Consider the following 22,381-nt stretch of genomic DNA (forward strand, 5'->3'; position numbering starts at 1 on the left):
ATCAACAAGTCAGTGAACGAATCGGGTCATATGACTGATAATGCACATAATGGACAACAATTTTACCGATTCTTATTCTGGTGAGGAGGCAAGGACTTTGACAGTTTAGTCAAAGGCACACAGGAGGTGCTGCAGGAGTTTGTTTCTAAAGGAGTATATTTTAATTAGAAAATAAATTCTATTTATTTGTTATTGTTGTTAATATTATTTGTGTATTATGTTTGATCTATTATCTACAGCACTTACAGGTACAGTTGTTTTTTTAAGGGCTTGAGAAATGAAGTTGAGAGTTGAGGTGAAATTTTAAAAAAACATTTTAAAAATGTAAGCACTCTCTTCTGCGTGGCTGAATATTTTTATTTCTGATCAGAGCCAGTGTGCCGTCTAGTATGCCTACTGAACAATTAATCGCAGAGGCCAAGCATTAAACAAGAGCTGCGTTCTCCCACTTTAGCATTTAGCGAGCGTTTGAGCCAATTTAGCATGGCTTTCGAATGAAACCACAAAAATCTCAATCGAGCAATTTAATTTGATTGACCGGTAGGGGAGGAAAACACTGTCTGAGTAACTGCCCTGTCAGTAAGGGACGAAAACTTTAAACTGAAGAAATTGGTTTTCAAAGCAATGTGTATGACCTAAATGCATGGTATCACTTTATTAAAATTTTTCAAAAATAAAATTTCATGTGATCAAAACACCCACCATAGTAATAAATGACAGCAGGGTTGATAGGATACCTGATTCCTAAATATTTCAAACTAGTTTTCCAATGCACGTCAGTCTTCACAGCTTGATTTGAAAGCTTTATAAGAACCCGTATGCGTATGATTCACTATCACGTGGATCTCTCGGGATCGGTAACTGTCACAAGACTTCCACATCTTCAATAATCTGTCATCCTTACGTTTTGAAGACATCATGAAATAAAAAGACTCAACTGACAACGGCGACAAAAGATTGACTGGGAGGTGTCAAACACAATGTATCAAGAGTAAAACTAAACGCTTAGATGCTGTGAGCTATTTTAGAACAGCTTGTTCACATATCCAAAAACATTGCTGCATAGGTAGTGTAGTGAGCCGGAATAGTTCAGTTTGAATGTAATATCGTATAGTTATACCGTACATACAGTTGAAAAAAACCCTTTGGAATTACTGCCCCTGGATTTCTACATAAATTGGCCGTAAAATGTGATTTGATATTTTAGATATAACATTAGTCAAACACATCTTAAACTAATACAGGGTGATCGGAAAGTCACTGTGCACTTACATTTTAATATTTAAACAGATATTGAAATATAGCATACAGGAGGTACATATGTATTATATAATGTCTTAATAAAAACATAAATGCACACCATGTCGAATTAAAACAATTATGTTTTCATGTCTTCATTGGATACTCCATACACTGTGTATACATTCACAGTGTATGGTGGAAAAAGTACAACCCCAATTCCAATGAAGTTGGGACATTCTGTTAAACATAAATAAAAACAACATGCAATGATTTGGAAATCATGTTCAACCTATATTTAATTGAATATACTACAAATACAAGATATTTAATGTTCAAACTGATAAACTTGATTGTTTTTAGCAAATAATCATTCACTTGGAATTTTATGGCTGTAACAGGTTCCAAAAAAGCTGGGACAGGTGGCAAAAAGACGGGGAAAGTTTAGGAATGCTCATCAAACACCTGTTTGGAACATCCCACAGGTGAACAGCCTAATTGGGAACAGGTGGGTGCCATGATTGGGTATAAAAGGAGCTTCCCTGAATTGCTCAGTCATTCACAAACAAAGATGGGGCGAGGCTCACCTCTTTGTGAACGAGTGCGTGAGAAAATAGTCGAACAGTTTAAGGACAATGTTCCTCAACGTACAATTGCAAGGAATTTAGGGATTTCATCATCTACGGTCCATATCATCATCAAAAGGTTCAGAGAATCTGGATAAATCACTGCATGTAAGCGGCAAGGCCAAAAACCAACATTGAATGCCCGTGACCTTTGATTCCTCAGGCGGCACTGCATCAAAAACCGACATCAATGTGTAAAGTATATCACCACACGGGCTCAGGAACACTTCAGAAAACCAATGTCAGTAAATATAGTTCAGCGCTACAGCCGTAAGTGCAACTTGAAACTCTACTATGCAAAGCAAAAGCCATTTATCAACAACACCCAGAAACGCCGCCGGCTTCTCTGGGCCGAGCTCATCTGTTCTGTGGTCTGACGAGTCCACATTTCAAATTTTTTGGGGAACTTGTGGGACGTCGTGTACAAAGAGGCCAAAGAGGTAAAGAACCATCCGGACTGTTATGGACGCAAAGTTCAAAAGCCAGAATCTGTGATGGTATGGGGCTGTGTTAGTGCCAATGGCATGGGTAACTTACACATCTGTGAAGGCACCATTAATGCTGAAAGGTACTTACTGTTTTTGGAGACACATATGCTGCCATCCAAGCAACGTATTTTTCATAGACGCCCTTGCTTATTTCAGCAAGACAATGCCAAACCACATTCTGCACGTGTTACAACAGCGTGGCTTCGTAGTAAAAGAGTGCGTGTACTAGACTGGCCTGCCTGCAGTCCAGACCTGTCTCCCATTGAAAATGTGTGGCGCATTATGAAGCGTAAACTACGACAACGGAGACCCCGGACTGTTGAACAGCTGAAGTTGTACATCAAGCAAGAATGGGAAAGAATTCCACCTACAATGCTTCAACAATTAGTGTCCTCAGTTCCCAGACGTTTATTGAATGTTGTTCAAAGAAAAGGTGATGTAACACAGTGGTAAACATGACCCTGTCCCAGCTTTTTTGGAAAGTGTTGCAGCCATAAAATTCAAAGTTAATGATTATTTGCTAAAAACAAATCAGGTTTATCAGTTTGAACATTAAATATCTAGTCTTTGTTGTGTATTCAATTAAATATAGGTTGAACATGATTTGCAAATCATTGTATTCTGTTTTTATTTATGTTTAACACAACGTCCCAACTTCATTGGAATTGGGGTTGTATGTTAACCCCTAAGTTAATGACTTCTCCAAGAGCTAATCGGAGTCAAGAGTCAGACGACCTAGAGTCCAATCAATGTGAAGAGATTGGAAGTGTTGGCTAATGCTGCCCTGCTCTATAAAAACAACACACTGCTTTTCTATTCATAAGAAGCATTGCCGGCCGTGAACTATAACTCGTACAGACAACCTCTCAGAAGACCTAAAATTAAAAATTGTCAACTTGCATGTATCTGGAAAGAGTTATAAAAGTGATGACCACAAAAGCACAGCCCAGAATGTTCAGTCACATAAAGAAGAATTGTAGAAACATCTGCCACATGCTAACATCTGTTGAAAAAATCTACACTAAACATAACACAAGAATAGATGTCATTGGAGGACACTACAAAGGACACCATTACTATCCAGAGAAAAATACTGCAACAGGTTTGAAGTTTGCAAAAGTCCACCGGGATGTTGAACTATTGTGTGGACAGATGAACCCAAAGTTGAGCTTTTTGGAAGGACTATACAATGCTAATGGAGAGGGAGAAAAAGGAACAGTACTCCACTATTAAAACCTCAGCCCTGCTGTGAAGTATTGTGGAGGGGGGAGAACCATGGTTAGGGACTGCCTTGGTTTCTCAGGGCCTGGATTGATAGCTATAATTGACGGAAAAATAAATTAATGAAGACATATTGCAGGAGAACTTAAAACCATCTGTCTGCCAATTGAAGCTTAACAGAAGATGGGTGATGCAACAGGGCAATGACCCAAAGCACATACGTAAATCAACAAACAAATGGCTTCAAAAGAAGAAAATACACCTTCTGGAATGGAACAGTCAGAGTCCTAACCTCAACCCAAATGAGATGCTTGACATGACCTCAAGAGAGCAATTTATACCTGACATTAAGCAAATATTGCTGAACTGAAATAGTTTTATAAAGAGCAATGGTCCAAAATTCCTCAAAACGTTTGACTCAGGTTATTGCTGCCTGTGCTCAATAAACATATGGAAACATAATTGTTGTCTGGTATCACTTAAGACTGTGTTTATCTATTGTTATGACTTGAATGAAGATCAAACCCCATTTTATTACCAATTTATGCAGAAACCCAGGTCATTTCAAGGTTCACTTAATTTTTTGGCAACTGTACATCGTGACAACAACAATTGTTTCACACTTTTGTCCTCAAGTGGCATGAGACAAAAAATTATTTGATTTAGTGCTGAAATTCTACACAGCACAGATGCTATCGTGAACAGACAAAGATTAGTGCTTTAAATAAACTGAGTTGTTTTTTTGTGTCAGGTTGAAGAGGAGAGGAAGAGGAGGGGACAGAGGAGATACTCAGACTGAGTATTATTAGCGCCAAATCACACAGCGAATCAGTTCAAGACAGAGAGACATAAGAAGGCATGATTCGTGTAGAATATCCATTACGCTCTTGTCTATGTGCAAACATTTCCAACTGTGAAACAATGTATGCTGGGTGAGGAACAATGTCCCACTGCCACAGGTGACCCATTTGATTGTGTGAAATGCAACGATTACACTGGCGAGACGGCGAGACAAATACACAGAAACAAAAACAATAACAGGAGGTCACCTTGAAACAGCTGCGAGCTGGAGGAGAAAATGACTCAATTACAAGCAGACACACAGGGCAGGCCCGGGAAGGATTCGGGCAGAGACAACAGGAAGGATAAAGAAAAACAGGGATGAGGCCTTTTCAAGAGTTCATATTTCATCATAAATGTGGGGCTGCACTGCTGCGAGAAATGTGTAAAGCTTAATATTGGACTGTGCTCAGTTGTGGTTTCAACTGCAAACACTTCAATAAATTCAGTTAAATCTACAACCTACGTGCGCGCCATAACCTGGAGTAAAAGGAATTGGAATAGTTGCTAAGGGAATGAACTGAATGACATTAAAGATTCATGACAGCTAAGAACTTTACAGCATATGTAGATCAATTATTTGCAACAAAATGCAACAAATCATACTTGGGTTGTTATGCACTGCAGAGGAATATGAATTCCACCAGCTATTCATAGTTCTTCTGCATTTACTTATTATCTTTAAGTATCCTTTATATTGGTTGGTTTAATAATGAATTCATCCATCCATCCATCCATCCATTTTCTCAGCCGCTTCTCCTCACTAGGGTCGCGGACGTGCTAGAGGCTATCCCAGCTATCATCGGGCAGGAGGCGGGGTACACCCTGAACTGGTTGCCAGCCAATCGCAGGGCACATACAAATAAACAACCATTCGCACTCACACTCACACCTACGGGCAATTTAGAGTTGTCAATTAACCTACCACACATGTTTTTGGGATGTGGGAGGAAACCAGACTGCCCGGAGAAAACCCACCCAGGCACGGGGAGAACATGCAAACTCCACACAGGCGGGTCCGGGGATTGAACCCCGCTCCTCAGGAATGTGAGGCAGACGCTCTAACCAGTCAACCACCGTGCCGCTAATAAGGAATTCATTTTTTAAATTTTGTTTTCAGTATGTCTGTCACGACTCTTCCAGATATTGAAATGTGTTGATACATTGCTTACAATTAGCAAACGGCATGTATTCATTGTGTAGCTATATATAATTTGTCGGTATCTGGTGATAAATATCTACACCACAAACTTGGTTTGGTATAGCATATACTGTAAGTACTGTATATTTTGGCCAACAGTTTTGTATCAAAACATTATTCTCTACTCGCAATAATTAAAAAGCAAATTTCCTGAAATCCTAATTTACAACATCAGTAGAAGGACAGCCACTGGACGCAGCATGCTTTGGGTGTAAACTCCTGTCCACGCTATAAATAGGCAACTTTAGACAGGTGTCTAGGCTTAGATGTGAGCATGGTCCCGCATTGGCAGTGGCTCCGCAGTCCACAGTGGAAAACAAAGACGTTCAGAACATGGCTTAGACATTTCCCACTGGATACGCTAAGCCAGGAGCTCATCCCTTTGCAAACTGAAAAAGAAAAAGCATGTGAGAAATGTAAATGTGCCTGGCTGTTGACAGTCCAATAAATATATGAAAGCAGCAGCTTATTGTTTATGCAAACTCAGATGACCACTTCAAACCAATGTAGCTTGACAAGAGTGTGCAGCATGTACCATGAGTATTTATAGCAAATGCTGCAGACTAATGACTCACTCAATGTCTCAATTGCAAAGCTATGGATCAAATGATTCCATTTAGTAACTTAAAATGTGTCAAATAATGTCAAAAGAACCTCTAGTTACTGAACAAGCACTTGAAAGTAAGATCTTAAAATGTGCATTATTAGCACAGCAATGAACAGTTAAAAGATAGTGAAACTGTATTCAAGTACTGCGCGTGCATGAGGTCACCCCTTGAACAGTTTCGCACAAGATTCTTAATATTGAGACTGTTCTCATGTGATTTTAAACCAAAAAATAATGCACAGTAAATAATATATGTCAATGATTTGAAATAAATGAAGAGTTGAAACGCAAAAGCCATCAAGCGCTATTTAGACAAAAATAGAGCCACGAGCTGACTACCTATCACGGCATTGTTCGGTGGTGCATTTCCTAACCCTACTAAAACAAACAACTATTACGTAAACCTCGACCACCCCATTTTTAAAATTTTTTTTTTCTTTTTCTGTAGGAGAACAGACAAGCAAGAGAACCTGCTGTTAATCAAATTGCGAGTGCGTAATCTGCAACTGTTAATACTACTAAAATAGTTCAAAAATACAGAAAAATATACCTTTCTGATGGTCCTACCAGTCTAAATATGTGAATTAATAAAGCAATATAAATAATGCATATTCAATCTAATGTATTTTTTAAATTAGTCATTCACTTTACACATAACTTGGTAATAAATTCTTAGAAGTAACGAAAACAATTGAGGGGCCACTCAGGAGCCGAAAGAGCCGTCCGTCTCTTTTTACAGAGCTGAGCTTAAAGAAGCAGCTCTCGAAAAAGAGCCGAAATTCCCATGATCACATCTGTGAGATTGGGGTTAGTGATCAGGTCTGTAGATCCTACATCAAGCCTTCGCTGATGTTGGTGGCAATCAACTAGGTCGACAGGCTCTTTAATGAAGTAGATAACTGACGCTGGGCAATCAATGTAGTTGTTGCACACTTTGAAGGGTTAGGATCAATGGTTAATTTAACATTAAACGTTAGTTAAAGAAATTGTAGTTGTAGTACACTCACCTGTTATTTTTTTATTATTATTCTCAAAGCATAACATTTACCATTTCAGCGTAATTTCATAGCTATGTGAAAATATTTAGGGAAGTTGTCTGGTTTGGAAATCCCAACAAATTAAATGTATCCCAAAATGGACTGTGTTAGCGGTTCCAGCGTACCAAACTATTAACAGCGTGCTTTGTCCATAACATCAATTTCCAGGTTGTTTTAGTTTGTGTAACTGTTTTGCACAACAGCTGAGAGCAAGGCGAACGTACTACAAAATTTTAAATCTTGTATAGCATTTTTTAATTTTTTTAGGGCAGCACTAGTATAAATCTGTTGAGTAGAGGTGGAAGACAGAGCTTTTTAAACCTTGATAGTTTATTTTCACATGTGCAGAATACTCATGACCTGAATGAGAGAATTAAATATGAAGTAACGTAGATGGTTGGGATTCATTTAGCTGAAGAATGACTGCACACAGATGAGAGGAGGCCTTTTGGAAGGAAAAACAATAAAGATGATTGTATTAAAAATGAAGAAGATGTTATGGCGATTCCCTTGTTGCTGACGAATTCCCCTCACAACTATAACCTCCATCATTCTTGGAAATTTCCTGCTGATAGTCTCCCTGAAGAGTCAGTGGCATGTAGGCCACTATATATACAGTTGGAAGCTTTTCTTGTGCCTGGGGCTGTCCAAGCCTTTGCAGCAACCAGTAAGCTTCACTGCAGCTGCACATCCAACACTAGTACATATACTGGGTTCACACATGCGCACACACACACACGCGCCGTTCTGCTCAAAGACCAAGGTACATGACTGGTGCATATATTTGTTAAAGTACAATGAAAGATGGCAAAGCCTGCTGTGGAGATTTTGGAGGCAAACAAGGAGTGACAGCCAGCTGTGAAGATGTGTTCCATGTCACGCAAGCTTGAAAGATATTCAATGTTAAATCAACGTTTCGTAACATTTCTCAAGTTTCGAGGGATTCATACGGTTGTACAAGAAGATTTTAAAGTAAAAATGTAAGTTTAATTTATAACCCTGGAAAGTGTCAGTCAACTTGGTAAAACAGCATTCCCCTCTGAGCTAATATCCATTTTGTTTATTGGAAACCTGTATGCTAAATAGGTGGCCATTTTGTGTCTGGTGTAGCAAGTCTACCCAAAAAGGTTTTAAGCAGTCCACAGCTACACTGGCTTTAAGCTATGACCATGGCCTCATTCTGCCAGGAAAACCAATTACTTAGTGTTTCAAAGGCCTGTGAGTGCCTGAAACAGTCCCATCATTTATCCATGAGACACTCTAACTTCACTCACTGTGCGCCTTAAGCAGAAGGACATGCTGAAACACAAATACAAAGCCTATAACAAATACCCAAAAATGGTACAGTAAAAAGGCCTGGATCCTTAGCATCACCATCTGTGTAAAACGCTCTGTTTCCACCAAGCTGGAAAGATTCCATTGTCAAAAGGGAAATAAAAAAATATTTATAGGACTTTTTGGCTGCATTTCAATTGTGTACCAAACAGGGTCATATGGTATCTAAAGGCTTAACAAACTGGAGTTATGTTAGTAGTCGTAAAACTATTCCACGCTGGTATGATTTCGCACTATTTAAGATGCCGATGCAGCTATTATATAGTCATTGTGCCTACAAATCTTCAGTGACAATGCAAGTCAGAACAGGATTTGTCCTTCTGAACCATAACATGGTGAGCTGAGCAGAACTGTAGCACATGGAAACATGGCAAATGTTGAAAGTATTCAAAGACAAACGTATGGGCTTGGCATGGCGGAGCAGTGAAGTGGCCATCTGACAAAGTGGAATTGTCACTGTCAGGTGTCATTATTTTAACCTGCCATGCCGCCCTATTTGCAGGAAATAGGGACTGAGGCCCAACTGCCAATAGCGAATTCCCATGAATAATTGATGCTCCCCTAAAACCGATTCTAATTGCCTTTATTAATAGCTTAAACCATCTTTTTTCCATTGCAATTATAATGGGCGTCTCAATTTTATCTTCTGATCATTTTTAACTAATGCTCAACAGATCAGTGACAGTAAGTCACGAGCAGTAAGAGTTCCCTGCTGCAGCTGAAAATCCTCTGACTGCCATGAAGCGCATGGGAAAATGAAGCTAAACTTTCAAATAAATGACAGCTACATACTTATACACACACACAAACATAATCAGAGTCAGTCCAAACTTGATGACGCCGTGTCTGAGACCTCCTGAGCTTACCCCCCAAACTCCTTTTGGGGCTACCGCCAACAACCTGCGCGCGCACACACACACGCACACAAAATCTGACTGATACAAACCCATTGAAAACAGGAAAATACTTTTAAGAAGGTGAATTCCTCTCCAATTTCTATATTTGAATAATGCAGATTGTTTCGTATGCATCGGACCCTAAACATCCCGCTCACCGGCTCTTCCGGCTCCTTCCCTCAGGTAGGCGCTACCGATCAATGCAAACTAGAACTAGCAGACATTCCAACAGCTTCTTCCCTCTTGCAATCAACTTCTTAAACCTACAATTCCATTGCAACATGCTGGCATTTTTTTTGTCTGAGTTTGTTGTCACATTTCTGTCGGGCCAATTATATATTACTCATGCACTCACTGTAGTAGTCTCGCCACGCTGCACTATTTGCATATCTGTTGTTGACCAATACTGGCCACTCATGCCAGAGTAGCATCTGCCCCATTTGCACACTGACTGAGGAGTATCTGCAACATTTGCACAATCAACATTGTCCCAGATTATCGTACTACTCATCACTTTAAACTGCGTACATTCCTTGAAGTCTCTGCGCCCTTTGTACAATGGTCATAGCACCGGACTATTGCGAGATTAGTCATTCGAACTGCTCTAAGTGCTCGAGGACTCTGCATCTTTTTGCACAATTGTCAAAAAAATAATAAATTGTACTGGCATTACCAGATAACTAGCAACCCTTTATTGCTCAGTGACTGTTTTTCTCAATGTCTTTATGTCTCAAAAGTGTTCTCTGTCAATTGATTGTTGTCGTACTAGAGCGGCTCCAACTACCGTAGACAAATTCCTAATGTGTTTTTGGACATACTTGGCAAATAAAGATGATTCTGATTCTGATCGTTTCATTTTTTTAGATTAATGTCTTTGTTTGGTCTCCATTAGGTAAAAGCTATTATCATCAAAATGATGTTAAAAATAAAGTCATGCAATATTTCACCGTATATAATTAAGCTATATAATGAGTTTCCCTTCTTTAATTGAACTCCAGAAACACATTTGCGATGCATCAGGAAATCTCTTTTTGAAACACCTGAGCATGAATGTTTAGATCACTTGGTTTGCCTTGTGAACAATCAAGACACCGCCTATTTTGCTCTCACTTCGTCTATGCAGAATAAGCTAATGAGTCTAATGAGAATAAAGATTGAGAGGGGGCGATGAAGACAGATAGAAATGAAGAAAGCGGGGAAGCAATCAGATGCAGATGTGGCGGGCTGCTGGCTATGACAAAGTGGAGCACTTATGCATGAAGGATGTGACTTTGGCCGTGGCATCACTTCTTCTGCTGATCTGCTAAAAAGCAAATATGTTTCATAATTCATTAAGGTCCTCACACAGGGGGGAGCAACATCTCTGCAAATGTCATATTCGTGTTCAAAGACACACAGATCATAGACATGTTAACCCATCTGAGCTCATGGTGTCTATATGAGAGCGAATAGAAGGTCAGGAATGTTCTCACCAAGCGGGCGTGTGAGGTAGTGGTCGAGGAACGTAATCCCCAACTGGTGTACCACCTACTTGTTTCATCTCATCCATGTCACTGGACACACATCTTTCTTCTTGAACTAAGTACACGCCTTAGGCCTCATCATCCATCCCCACTGCCCCACTTGATGCTTGGCTGAATAAGTACACGTCATGCCCAAAAGAGATATTGATTAGCCACAAGAATGACTCCTTAGTGGCTCTAGTTTATCACCCATAAACAGTCACCATATCCTATAGTTTTAACTAGACAGTATACAATGTAGCTCCCAGTAAGGACCTTTCACACTCAACTTCTACATAATAATATACAGTATACTGCAAGACAATATGTGAAAAGATTCAACATGGCACCTGCTTGATTAAATTAATTTGGGCATCCATCCATCCATTTTCTGAGCCGCTTCTCCTCACTAGGGTCGCGGGCGTGCTGGAGCCTATCCCAGCTGTCATCGGGCAGGAGGCGGGGTACACCCTGAACTGGTTGCCAGCCAATCGCAGGGCACATAGAAACAAACAACCATTCGCAGTCACAGTCACGCCTACGGGCAATTTAGAGTCTCCAATGCATGCATGTTTTTGGGATGTGGGAGGAAACCAGAGTGCCCGGAGAAAACCCACATGCAAACTCCACACAGGCGGGGCCAGGGATTGAACCCGGGTCCTCAGAACTGTGAGGCTGACGTTCTAACCAGTCGGCCACCGTGCCGCCTAATTTGGGCATTTCATTGATATTTAATAAATAGCGTTGCTCATATTGAGCTGCTAGGCTTATTGCTAGTTCTATGGTTATCATAATTTGCTGACATCTTGTATGCCGAATTGGTTGGCAATGAACTCAGAGTTGAATTTGAACTTTTACAGATAATCTTGGTTGAGGTGCAAACTGTACCACTTCTAGAATGCTCAACTTTGGAGGTTCAACTGGACTTCTGGATCTAAAAGTACATCAGTTATTGGTTCATATGTCATATTGATGACATCATTCTGTAACTTGTGTGGCATACATTACCAAGTAATAGTTAAGCTAATGCTTTTTTTGTACTGTGGATAAGTGATATTCCTGCCACTTGGCAGCTGCTGAAAGTAACTAAAAAGTAACTTTTTTCTAACTTAGGGGTTACCTTTGCAATCAAGTAATCAGTATAGTATCTAAATTACCTTTAAGCTCAAGTAATCAGTAAAGTAACAAAGTTAATTTTTCAAGGTAACTGTGGCAACACTGTTAGCGATATCATATTATATTTTTGTACCACGTATTATTGTGGATGTACAAATGGCACAGCCCTATATCGCTCACTCGGACTACAAAGATTTTTTATGTGCACTAAACTTCCCGTCCGGCGGGCTCTGCACTGAAGCGTCCCATTATTACCCCCCAGAAATATTTTTTAAATCTATGACTGAACCATATTAACCAATTCAGAATTAACATCTGCATCGCATTGGACTTAAGAATCAATTGAATCGCCCCCTGATCGCATTATGTATTATTTATACAATACATTTTATGTAAAAACCCTCCTAGATATTTAAAGTATAGATCTGGAAAATCTGGGGTGATATGCAGATGGGCAAACGTCATTGGTGAGACTTACGAGTCCCTTGTTGCCGTTCATTTAACTTGATGCCTGCCGAGATGACAATATTCTGCTCATTTAAGATCTGTAAAGCACACTGCACTCATATATTCTCTTAAGAAAAGTACCACCATATTAAACGATGAAGCATCAGGATTAGGAAACTATTCAACATGACAACCGCATGTCAAACATGTACCGTAACCTTGTTAAGAAGATATTTTAACTCACTCCCTTCAGCTATGCTTTAATCAATGAACTTGCAGTACACATAAAAGGCTTACACCTGCCATGATCAAAACTACGGGGTCAAATCACACACAAGCAACCGATTGTGTTGGTGCAGCAGATTTCAGAGTAACTGATAGGCCAATTACAAGGCTAATTATTGCCTTATGCCTGCCTCTGACTTTGTCAGTAGAGCAGTGGAGAGTAATCAGAAAAAGGTAAACACACACACACACACACAGTCAAAAGGAAGATGATCAAACACTATCAAATAGCTTTGTAAGTCTCAGAGGAACCCAGTCAGGCAGTGAGCCAATGTGGGTTAAGGGATACACTTCATTTTCTGGACTGACTAAAAAATTGCAAAGTGTTTGTAAATGAATACTTTGGATGCTCATCACACACATGACGTGCATGTGGAAGTTTAGTTGGATGCAGACAAATAAAAGGATAAATAAAATAGATTTTTTTTTAAAAACAAAAATGATGAGAGAGAGGAAAATGGACCAGGGAAAGGTAATTGAGTCATGTGGAGGTGCAATCATCAATAACAGCCAAGGCAAAAAAGCAGCTGCAGGTTGAAATCAAATTAAGTAATTTCAGCCAAATGATTGTTGAGAAGTCCAGCTGGTAAAAAAAAACAACAACGCTTTAACGTGTGGAATGAAGAAGTATTCATACGCTTAATATGCCAGCCTGGGGAACCACATAATTTACTTTTCATTTTTCAAATTCTCTACAGAGAATCTACAATTACATTCAGCATACTCACCAAATTGTTCAAACTTTACTTTGATTTTAACTCCAGCCTAAGTCAGTGACCGATATCCCTGGCTCAAGTCTACACACTCCAGTTCAAATGGCATTTTTGTGATCTAAAAAAAATGGGACTAAGATTACAAAACAAAAGTGTTGCATCGCGAGAAAACGAGTGAATTCAATGAAGAACACATTCTCCTTCCAAATTCAAATGGGCCGCAACTCCAGGCAATGTTGGACAGTTACAATGCAAACCAACACACAGTTTCTACACACAGACAGCAAGCAGCTCAACGCTTGATTATCAACCCTCAATGTACCGCACGCTAAGCGGAATCTAATCGGATGACTTCATTTACATATCATCTGCATAATGGCTCAGTAAAAGCAAGGGCATTCGCCCGCTAGTGTGTGCCTTTGACTGCGCCTTATTCTAAAAGGGGTTAGGGTTGGAAATTCACTCCAGTTTTCATCTAATGAAGCTATATAGGGCATCAATCATCTTAACCAGCCAATTTATCGAGGGCGGCGACAAATACTGTACAACAATGCTGTGGTTTCTTTGCTGCATAACCATCTTTGCCAATAATTAGGGAGCTAATAGTAACTAATGTAGGCATGTATATAAGCACAGTTGTGTGTAAAAGCATTCATTGACTGCGTACTTCTAAACAGAACAATTAAAAGGTCTTGTGAATGACTATGCTCTGAAAAATTAAAAAATAAATATTCAATTTGAATGATTTGTAATTGGTTATAAATGTTTCATATAATGTTTGGAACAATTTATAATACATTACCAATAATTTTGTACCGATACCAGACCTGGTCAAGAATAACCCTTGTGTCTTCTTGTTGGCATATTTAGCAACCTTTCTGACCCCTCTAGCAACTATTCCCCTATAAGCAGACATTTTGTTGCCTGCTTGCGAGCCGTATCGTATTAAAAGTATGTGAACATACCTCAAGCAATCCTTGAATTAAAGACCTCCCCCGAGCACTGGTGACCACCAGCACACGTTTTTCCCCATTTTGTTCTTATAATACACGCGGCGAGATACATTGTTGTCATCGTCGCCATGGTAACGAATTTATCCGGTCACGTTTGAGTTGACAAGATAAAGCCCAGTGATCGTAAAAGACGGGATGCGGTGGTGACGGAACACAAGATTTTATTGCAATAGTCTGACATCATGAAAGACCGAATTTGTCTTGTAGCCCGATCCACGCATTACGTTTTGTCTGTCCCACACCGCCGACATGTTTTTGTTTTTTTAAATAACTTTATTGGCGGGATATTTACAATACTATGTCAAAAGACATGCGACAAAGCTAAAAATAAATAGCTGTTGGATTCAAATATACTGTACACAATGGCGATGCGGAGTAAATATCTTTTGCGGAGCTGATCATTGACGTCATTGATCAGATCGGCAAATAATGACAAAGCCGATCAGCCGTTCAGCATAAAATAGGCACGAATGCAATTATTAAAATTTGGCAAATATGTTATTAGCATATTATAAAGGCAAGTCGTGTTGAATGAAAGTACCCAAACAAAAAAAATCTCTGCCAGAGCTGTCCTTCAAACTGCGTATTTTCACTTTAGACCACGCCTCCCGCATTCCCTTTGTATTCAAGACGAGCAATAAGTTTTTGTGTGAACCAAGTGCAGACATCTTTGGATTATGAACATAATGCTTTGAGCAAATGACAATGACAAAGTAATACTTTTGCTGAAATCATTTGGCTAAATTCGCCATTAAATATTTATTCATGTTGAACTAAAATGGCAATGACTTTGTCAGCTTTGTGGAAACATATTTTACCTTGCAATTTATAGTTACAATCTGAGAGGAAGCTTGGGGGGAAAAAAAAAAAAAAAGCCATTATTACACGAACAGAAAACCTGCATACAATATGTTCACTTTAGAATATCAAAACATAAAAATGCAAGACAATACCATAATGTCTAGGGCAGTGATTCACAAACTTTTTACACCAAATACCACTTCAAAAAATGCTTAGCTCTCCAAGTACCACCATAACGACCAACATTAAAATGCAGTAGGTAGTAGGCCTAAGTGTTCAAAACAAGACAGCTTTTCTTCCTAAAAAGAATATTTAATCGTAAGCCAGTGTAACATTATGCACTGTATGAACATTAACACTATGCTTAAATACGGGAAAAGAAAAAAAAAACTGTCCTATTCAATTAAAATGCATTAAATAATATTTTTTTTTTAATCAGAGTTAAATAATAATTAAATGCAAATGCAGTATACTGTACTTAAAGGTTAAATACAACTGAACTGTATGTAATGTACTTGAAAAATACAAGAAAAATGTCCTACATAACTTCAAACTTTACTCTAATAAGTTTGACTGTATTTCTTGTTTTCAATGTTGTATTTTTTTGTATTTAACTCAGCAATTCTCTCACCCACCACTAGAAAGAGCCCAACTACGACTAGAGGTGCTTATACCACACTTTAACAATCACTAGTCTCGAGTAAAAATGTATTAGAGTATATGTTTTTGTGAAAGCGAAAATTTATGGAGCTGTGTTTAGTGTCATGAATGAGCCGATATGTTTAATGTTATGAATGAGCCGATATTCCAGTTGGCAATGGACAGGTAACTGTTATGCATATGGAGTCTATAGCATATTGGGTCAGTGAGAGAGGGAATGCTGGAAAAGTCAGGGAGAACATGTTATGTTTAAACTGAAAGTCTTCAAAGCGCATACTTAAATAACCAGAATGTGGCAAAAAGATGAACCTCCTTGGAGAGTGTAACAAGGGTTGACTGAGAAAATGGACGAAGCAAAGAGGAAAAGAAGAGGAGCGTATGTCATGTTCCAACAGCGTTAACTGCATGTCGCTCCAATCTGCTGCCATGTTTGTTTAATTTCTTCCTGGTGTGAACATATATGCATGGCTGCAGCCATAAATTCTCCATATCACCCCAACACACACTGCACACACACACTCTCCACATATTCCGAAGCCTTTCCTGCACTCGCTCACTTGTATGCAGCCCTTCGAGACACATTTTAACCTACTTCTTTGCATAAATCCTATTCATAAGGTCTCAGGCATCTCTCAAACAACACACAGCATTCCAGTTTTCAACTAAATGTCTTTTTTTCTGTGTACTAAGAGTGCAGAATGCGCCCTTTTGCTGACTAAAGAAACTTTTTTTTTTTTTTTTTTTTAAATGATGCTGATATGACTAATTGAGCAGTAAAATGAATGCAATTGGATAGTAGGTAGGATAATTTTTAGTAAAGCAGGAGGTCTTTGTTTGTTGTGTTTTCCTTTCACACTTACAGTACACTGCTGTAGCATTAGATTACTAGTACACATTCAGATAAACCAATAATAATACTTCAAATATATCCAAGTAAACACATTTACTATTTAGTGCCATGATTACCCAGAAAGATTCTTTAGGTCAGAAGCAGCATTAGTGCGAATAAAGAAAATATGTTGTTTACATATTCATGTGGGCCCTGTCTCCCTGTCGCCATTACGTAACTGTTGACGCACTATATGATCCGTGAAAAAGTGAGAATCATTTTGCTCGGTTGATCCCGGAGGTCAGTAGCAGAGAGCTGTGGGGGAGGAGTGAAGAGAGGAAAAAAGAAAGATGGAATGGAGGGGGGTGCAAGGGCAAACAATGGTCAGGCTGGAACTGGTGAATCTGTGACAGAGGAGATGAATTGTGCATTTAACTTACTGGGCTGTCTGAACTTAATGCCTAATGGCTTCTTTATACTCGCGCGGGCTGTGACCGCGCTGACGTCACTGCGGCTATCCTGCGCGTACCTTGCCTTTATACTCGAGCGCAACCCACGCGCGCAGTTTTGAAAATGTTCTGCGGTTCACCTCCTAGTCGGGGGTGTCGCTATGGCTGGTATTGGCTAGGACAGCACAGGGTGGACTTTCCTCTGCATTTTTTTGGGCCATTTCCGGTAGCCGTTTTTACTTTCCTTTCAGTAACAAGGAACAAAGCAACAAGAATGGTGATCGTGGAACAGTGTCTGCTAGAACAAATGGACCTAGATGACCAGATGATACATTTAAATCGATCAAGAAGGCAGCGGCGTAGATGGTATGTAGAACCAAGGGGCACACCGAGTACGTCATCACGGCATGTGACTAAAACGGACCAATCGCGAGAGACTATCTCCGCGGCGTTCTACGCGCAGCAACAATTTTTGCCGTGTGCGCGTCAAGCGACGCAGAGGGGCCTTGCAGGCCAATACGTCGGTCACGTGATGCAATGCAGGCGTTGTCGGCCGCGCAAGCGGGAGTATTAAAAGGCCTTAAGAGGAAACACAGGGAAGAGACAATAATTTGAATGAAGACAAAATTAAAAGAAATGGCAGAAATGAATGCTGAAATGGCAAAATGCACTCATTCACTCATATTCCATTCCGCTTCTCCTCACTAGGGTGGGGGCTACTGGAGCCTATCCCAGCTATCTTCGGGCAAGAGGCGGAGTACACCCCGAAATGGTCACCAGCCAATCGCAGGGCACATATAAACAAACAAACATTCGCACTCACATTCACACCTACGGGCAATTTAGAGTCTTCAATTAACCTACCCTGCATGTTTTTGGGATGTGGGAGGAAACCGGAATAACCGGAGTAACCGGAGAAAACCCACGGAGGCACGGGGAGAACATGTAAACATTGAACCCCGGTCCTCAGAACTGTGAGGCGGATGTGCTAACCAGTCGGTCACCGTGCCGCCGGCAAATATGAGAAAATCAATATAGCTTGGCTCTTTGTTTAGACACAACGGCATCAAAGTTTCTGTTAGGGTATACCGTACACTGGTACTGTACATTCAAATTGGAAATACCACAAAAGGTTTACATGATACAGTCATTCGTGAAGGCTGCAGAGAAAGATAAGTCCAAGCCCTGAGGTCGACTGCTAATGTTACCTACTAACAACAGCTAACTCGGTAGGAGCCCACTGGCTGGCTGCTATGCGCATCTTCACTTGTTTGGTTTAAATCTTAACAGGGGTGAATTTACTTGCAGATTTTAAAGTTTCACATTAGATTCTTGTGAAAACATACTCCTTGTGAAAAAAACACAGCAACAGTACTTCACACAGTGTCGCACTCTCGTAAACTTTTACCCTTTGGGCAAAAACCAGAACAATTTAGGTTGTGGCTTGTAACAATGTCAAGGTTTACTCAGGTTAGATGTGTTTCTTTTAGAAACAAGCAGAAAAGCCACAGGTCTAGAGGGACTTTTTCATTTATGTACTTGTATTTGCTGATCGTGCGTGAGGAGCAGCTGGTCCTGACTGAAATCAATTTGACCAATAGCCTCAATTTCAGCAACTTCCGATTCCAACTCCACAATTCCGGGCTAGTTTTTGATCGAGTAATGAGGAGACAAGTTGAACTCAATTTCAGGTTTAGCTTCTGGCCATTAATAGTTCTTTCCCAAAAGTGCAAGCAACACATGCCAAACCGAATAAATGCCACCTGGTGCCATGAATCCCAATGTGTAATTCAAAGTAGCGAGACTTGTTTTTCCATTCTCTCTGCAAAGATGCAAAACAAAATGAACCTTGAGGACATCGTGAGTCTGCTTTTACCTTGCCTTATGAAGGACAAAAAGCACAGACGTGTAAGACAAAGGCCTAACGTAAATGGAGCGATGCTACCGAACGCAACACAACTGTTGTGCATAAGTAGTTTTCATGAGAGGCCGGCCGTCAGCTAATACTTTTGCTGTGATTCAAAATTTAAACCACAGGTGACCATCACAAATTGCAGATGTAATGGCCAATCAAGAATGATACATGATCTTTGACAACAAAAATGACGTTTCTGGATATGAAGTGAGATACAGTCGGCCGCTGCCAAGCTGTATGAACAGAGTGTTCTACAACTATACCTGATAATTTCATACGGCGTTGTAATGCATCAGTGACTGGCCATAAGGGGACACAGTCATGATCACAGTCATTTTGTTAGGACTCGAGAGATTAGTGTTTGTGAATGTCTATTTAGTTTCTTTATCTTTGCAGCTTCAATAATATCTGTGCTTTAATACCAATGATTAACATCTTCATTCTAGTAGAAAGGTTCATGATGTTTGGAATATTTTTTTTTGTTTGTTAAAAGCTGTTCTCCAATGTGACTGAGTCCTGACAGTCAGTCTGCTTTGTCCTCCCATCTTGAACGCTGCTGGTGTTCGTGATCACCACAGTTCATAGAAACACTTGAACAAACAATGAAGAGGAGGAAAAGGAGGAGGATGCAGACCAACTAAAATACAGAGGCAGGCAAGTGATGAAGATGAAGCAGTCAAGGTCTTTGTCACTTTGCATAGAGACTTTGATTTTCATTTAAGACTCTGTGAATTTGCTACAGTAGTAAAAAAAAAAAAAAAGACATTCTTAGTCCAAAGATTTGTTGCACTAGCATTAGATTTTTTCCTACCCAACAGTTTCTCATGAAAGGACTTGGCTCCATTGCAAGGCAAAGTCACAATGGCAGATCGCTTTCTCTGTCTGCCACTAGAAAGAAATAGATCACTATAAACTGTACATTTTATTCGTGTGTTATCTTCAATTTTTACAAATATGACCTTGTTTTAAGGTGATTACACACTCCAATAAAGTCCATGTGGTGAATTTTATTCTCCACTGCGACTAATTCCATTAAGTTAGTTCCCGCTCAACAATGGGAACAAAACTCAAATGAATGTAAACCCCCAGAGTTGCCATTACACACCTCTAAATGAAGATAAGAAGTTGACATGCAAATACTGGTCTTCTTTTCTCCTTGTTTGAGATTTGTCTTTTTTTTCCCCCCACGTGTCTACACATAGGCCATCTAGTTCTTGCCATCAGCTCAGTTTGGTTTGCACATCTGCTGTGCTTTCTAACCATGTGCCATGTTATGTACTGTATATTCGCACTAACAGAGATATGTGACTATTATGGAAGGCAAAATTTTAAATTGTCACAACACAGTATTTCTTTTGGGCAATCAATATAAAGTTATGCATCAAGTCCTGCAAGTTTTGCACAGCGACTGAGATAATGAGGTGCACTTTTCGATAGATCATTAATTAGGAACTCCTAATGTACCGTGTTTGCGTGTGCTTGGAAAAAAGGAGTAAACGGGAACTCTCCATGGACTCCAAGTGGAAAACATGTCACCCATACAACACAGTGTGGCATGCATGAAAACGTTTGCCGGGCATACCAAAAGGGTCTCCAACATGGAGCTCAAGGAGACACGCACATGATCACACACGAGCAGTGAGTCACAAATGATGACCGCATCGTTGCAATACACAGATGCAGCCAAATGTCAGGTCTAATTTACCAATCAACTTCTTTTCGCCTGGAAACGAGCTGTCGCATCCATTTAGGCACTCGCATTGATTAACGTTCAGGTACACACAAATGCATCTTCTCACTGTCATTAATAGTCACTGCTTCCAAAGACAGTGAGTGATCCACATTAGAGCAGACGCTCATCATTTTTTGTTAAACAGCAATAATTAAGGTCTTTCCTCTAGCGCATGCAGCGCTTAGATCATATTTCTTTTCCATCTCCAGTCTCAGCTCAATCACTCATCTGTCACGCAACAGTAGACACGCGACTTGCTCATTAGCAGGGAAACATCCAGTCTCCCGATTTTCACAGTCTCTGCCATACATATGGCACAGACAAGGACATGAACAAGTTTAATGAACACATACATAATGAATGATTGACCACTGGCAGCAGACCCACTAAAGCAAACACACACACACTATTGAAGCGCAGTAAGGCAGTAGAAAAAGGAGCTGCTGTACCTTTGTTTCTACCTATAGATTGTAGAGAGAAGGGGTCCGGAGAGAGAAAGGAAAGCACAGGGTCATCCCAGGTGGAGGCAGCAAGAAAGTTATAACACGCCGTGGTTAGTTTAGATTCGGCCTCAACAATGTCAGCTTACACTTTCATGCATAACAGCAGACAATCGTGCAAATGACATGACAAAATGAAAACTAAATGCAAGAATTATGGTTAAGGTTAACCCTCTTGACCCCTTTGGTTCGCTTTCCTTCCTCCCACTGTTAAGACTGTCACATTCAAATTAAGCACTCTGCAAACCAATGCAGGGATTGATGTTTTCTGGCCAAATTGTCAAATTATCTCTGGACCAAAAACCAAAAACAAATGTACTAAATATTTAATAACTTATTCAAGCCCTATATAAGCCATAGTTTGGAAAATGGTGACATTAATGCAACAATAAGCATAAATTCAGTCAACAAATACAGTATCTGCCAAAAAAAAAAAAAGAAAAACACTGGGATGTCATACTGGCTTGTAACAAGTAGAATAGTGTCTTTGCCGTTGGCATGGCAACCCCAGTGGCCTACTTTAGTGGTCAAAAATACTGGCCGGTGACCCAGAACGTCTCATGTTAGTGCTAGTTTTGATGCTAACATTGAGATTGCTCTAGATTAGTAAATGACTTGCATTCTTACAATTATTGTAATTATTTAAATTATTGTCATGAGTGAAAACAAAACCACTGGTCTCTGTTTGTTAAATTGAAAACATAAACTGTATGTCTAAATTTTCCTTTTTCAATTATTTTACCAAACACTCACCTAAAAAGATTCAAGATTTTTGCTATTCCTATCAAAATGCTTCCATGCTAGGAACAAAATTGGTTTTCTGAGCGCCCAGTAGCAGCCAGAAATGCATAACAAAATCCTTAACAAGAATAGTGCACCTTAGGTAAAGTAAAATCATTTTTGTAATGACAAAATTTGAAGAGCCCAGG

The 22,381-nt window shown here is 39.7% G+C and overlaps 1 protein-coding gene across 13 annotated transcripts in view; it reads right to left on the minus strand.

The window, feature by feature from the left end:
• The window catches only part of nrxn3b (neurexin 3b), a 290,616-nt gene that overhangs the window by 253,996 nt on the left and 14,239 nt on the right, over positions 1-22,381 (minus strand). For 12 of the 13 annotated variants that reach the window (XR_009785543.1, XR_009785542.1, XR_009785544.1 and 9 more), the window contains exon 5: positions 21,402-21,413. The exons of the other annotated variant lie outside the window; for it this stretch is intronic. Coding sequence is in view for 9 of the 12 variants with exons in the window: in XM_061754823.1 (XP_061610807.1) it covers positions 21,402-21,413 (12 nt within the window). In the remaining 3 variants the exon portion in view is untranslated. The remainder of the gene's footprint in view (positions 1-21,401; positions 21,414-22,381) is intronic. 13 annotated transcript variants of the gene reach the window in all.

Source organism: Phyllopteryx taeniolatus, chromosome 18, assembly GCF_024500385.1.
Source record: "Phyllopteryx taeniolatus isolate TA_2022b chromosome 18, UOR_Ptae_1.2, whole genome shotgun sequence".
In the NCBI taxonomy this organism is placed as follows: Eukaryota; Metazoa; Chordata; class Actinopteri; order Syngnathiformes; family Syngnathidae; genus Phyllopteryx; species Phyllopteryx taeniolatus.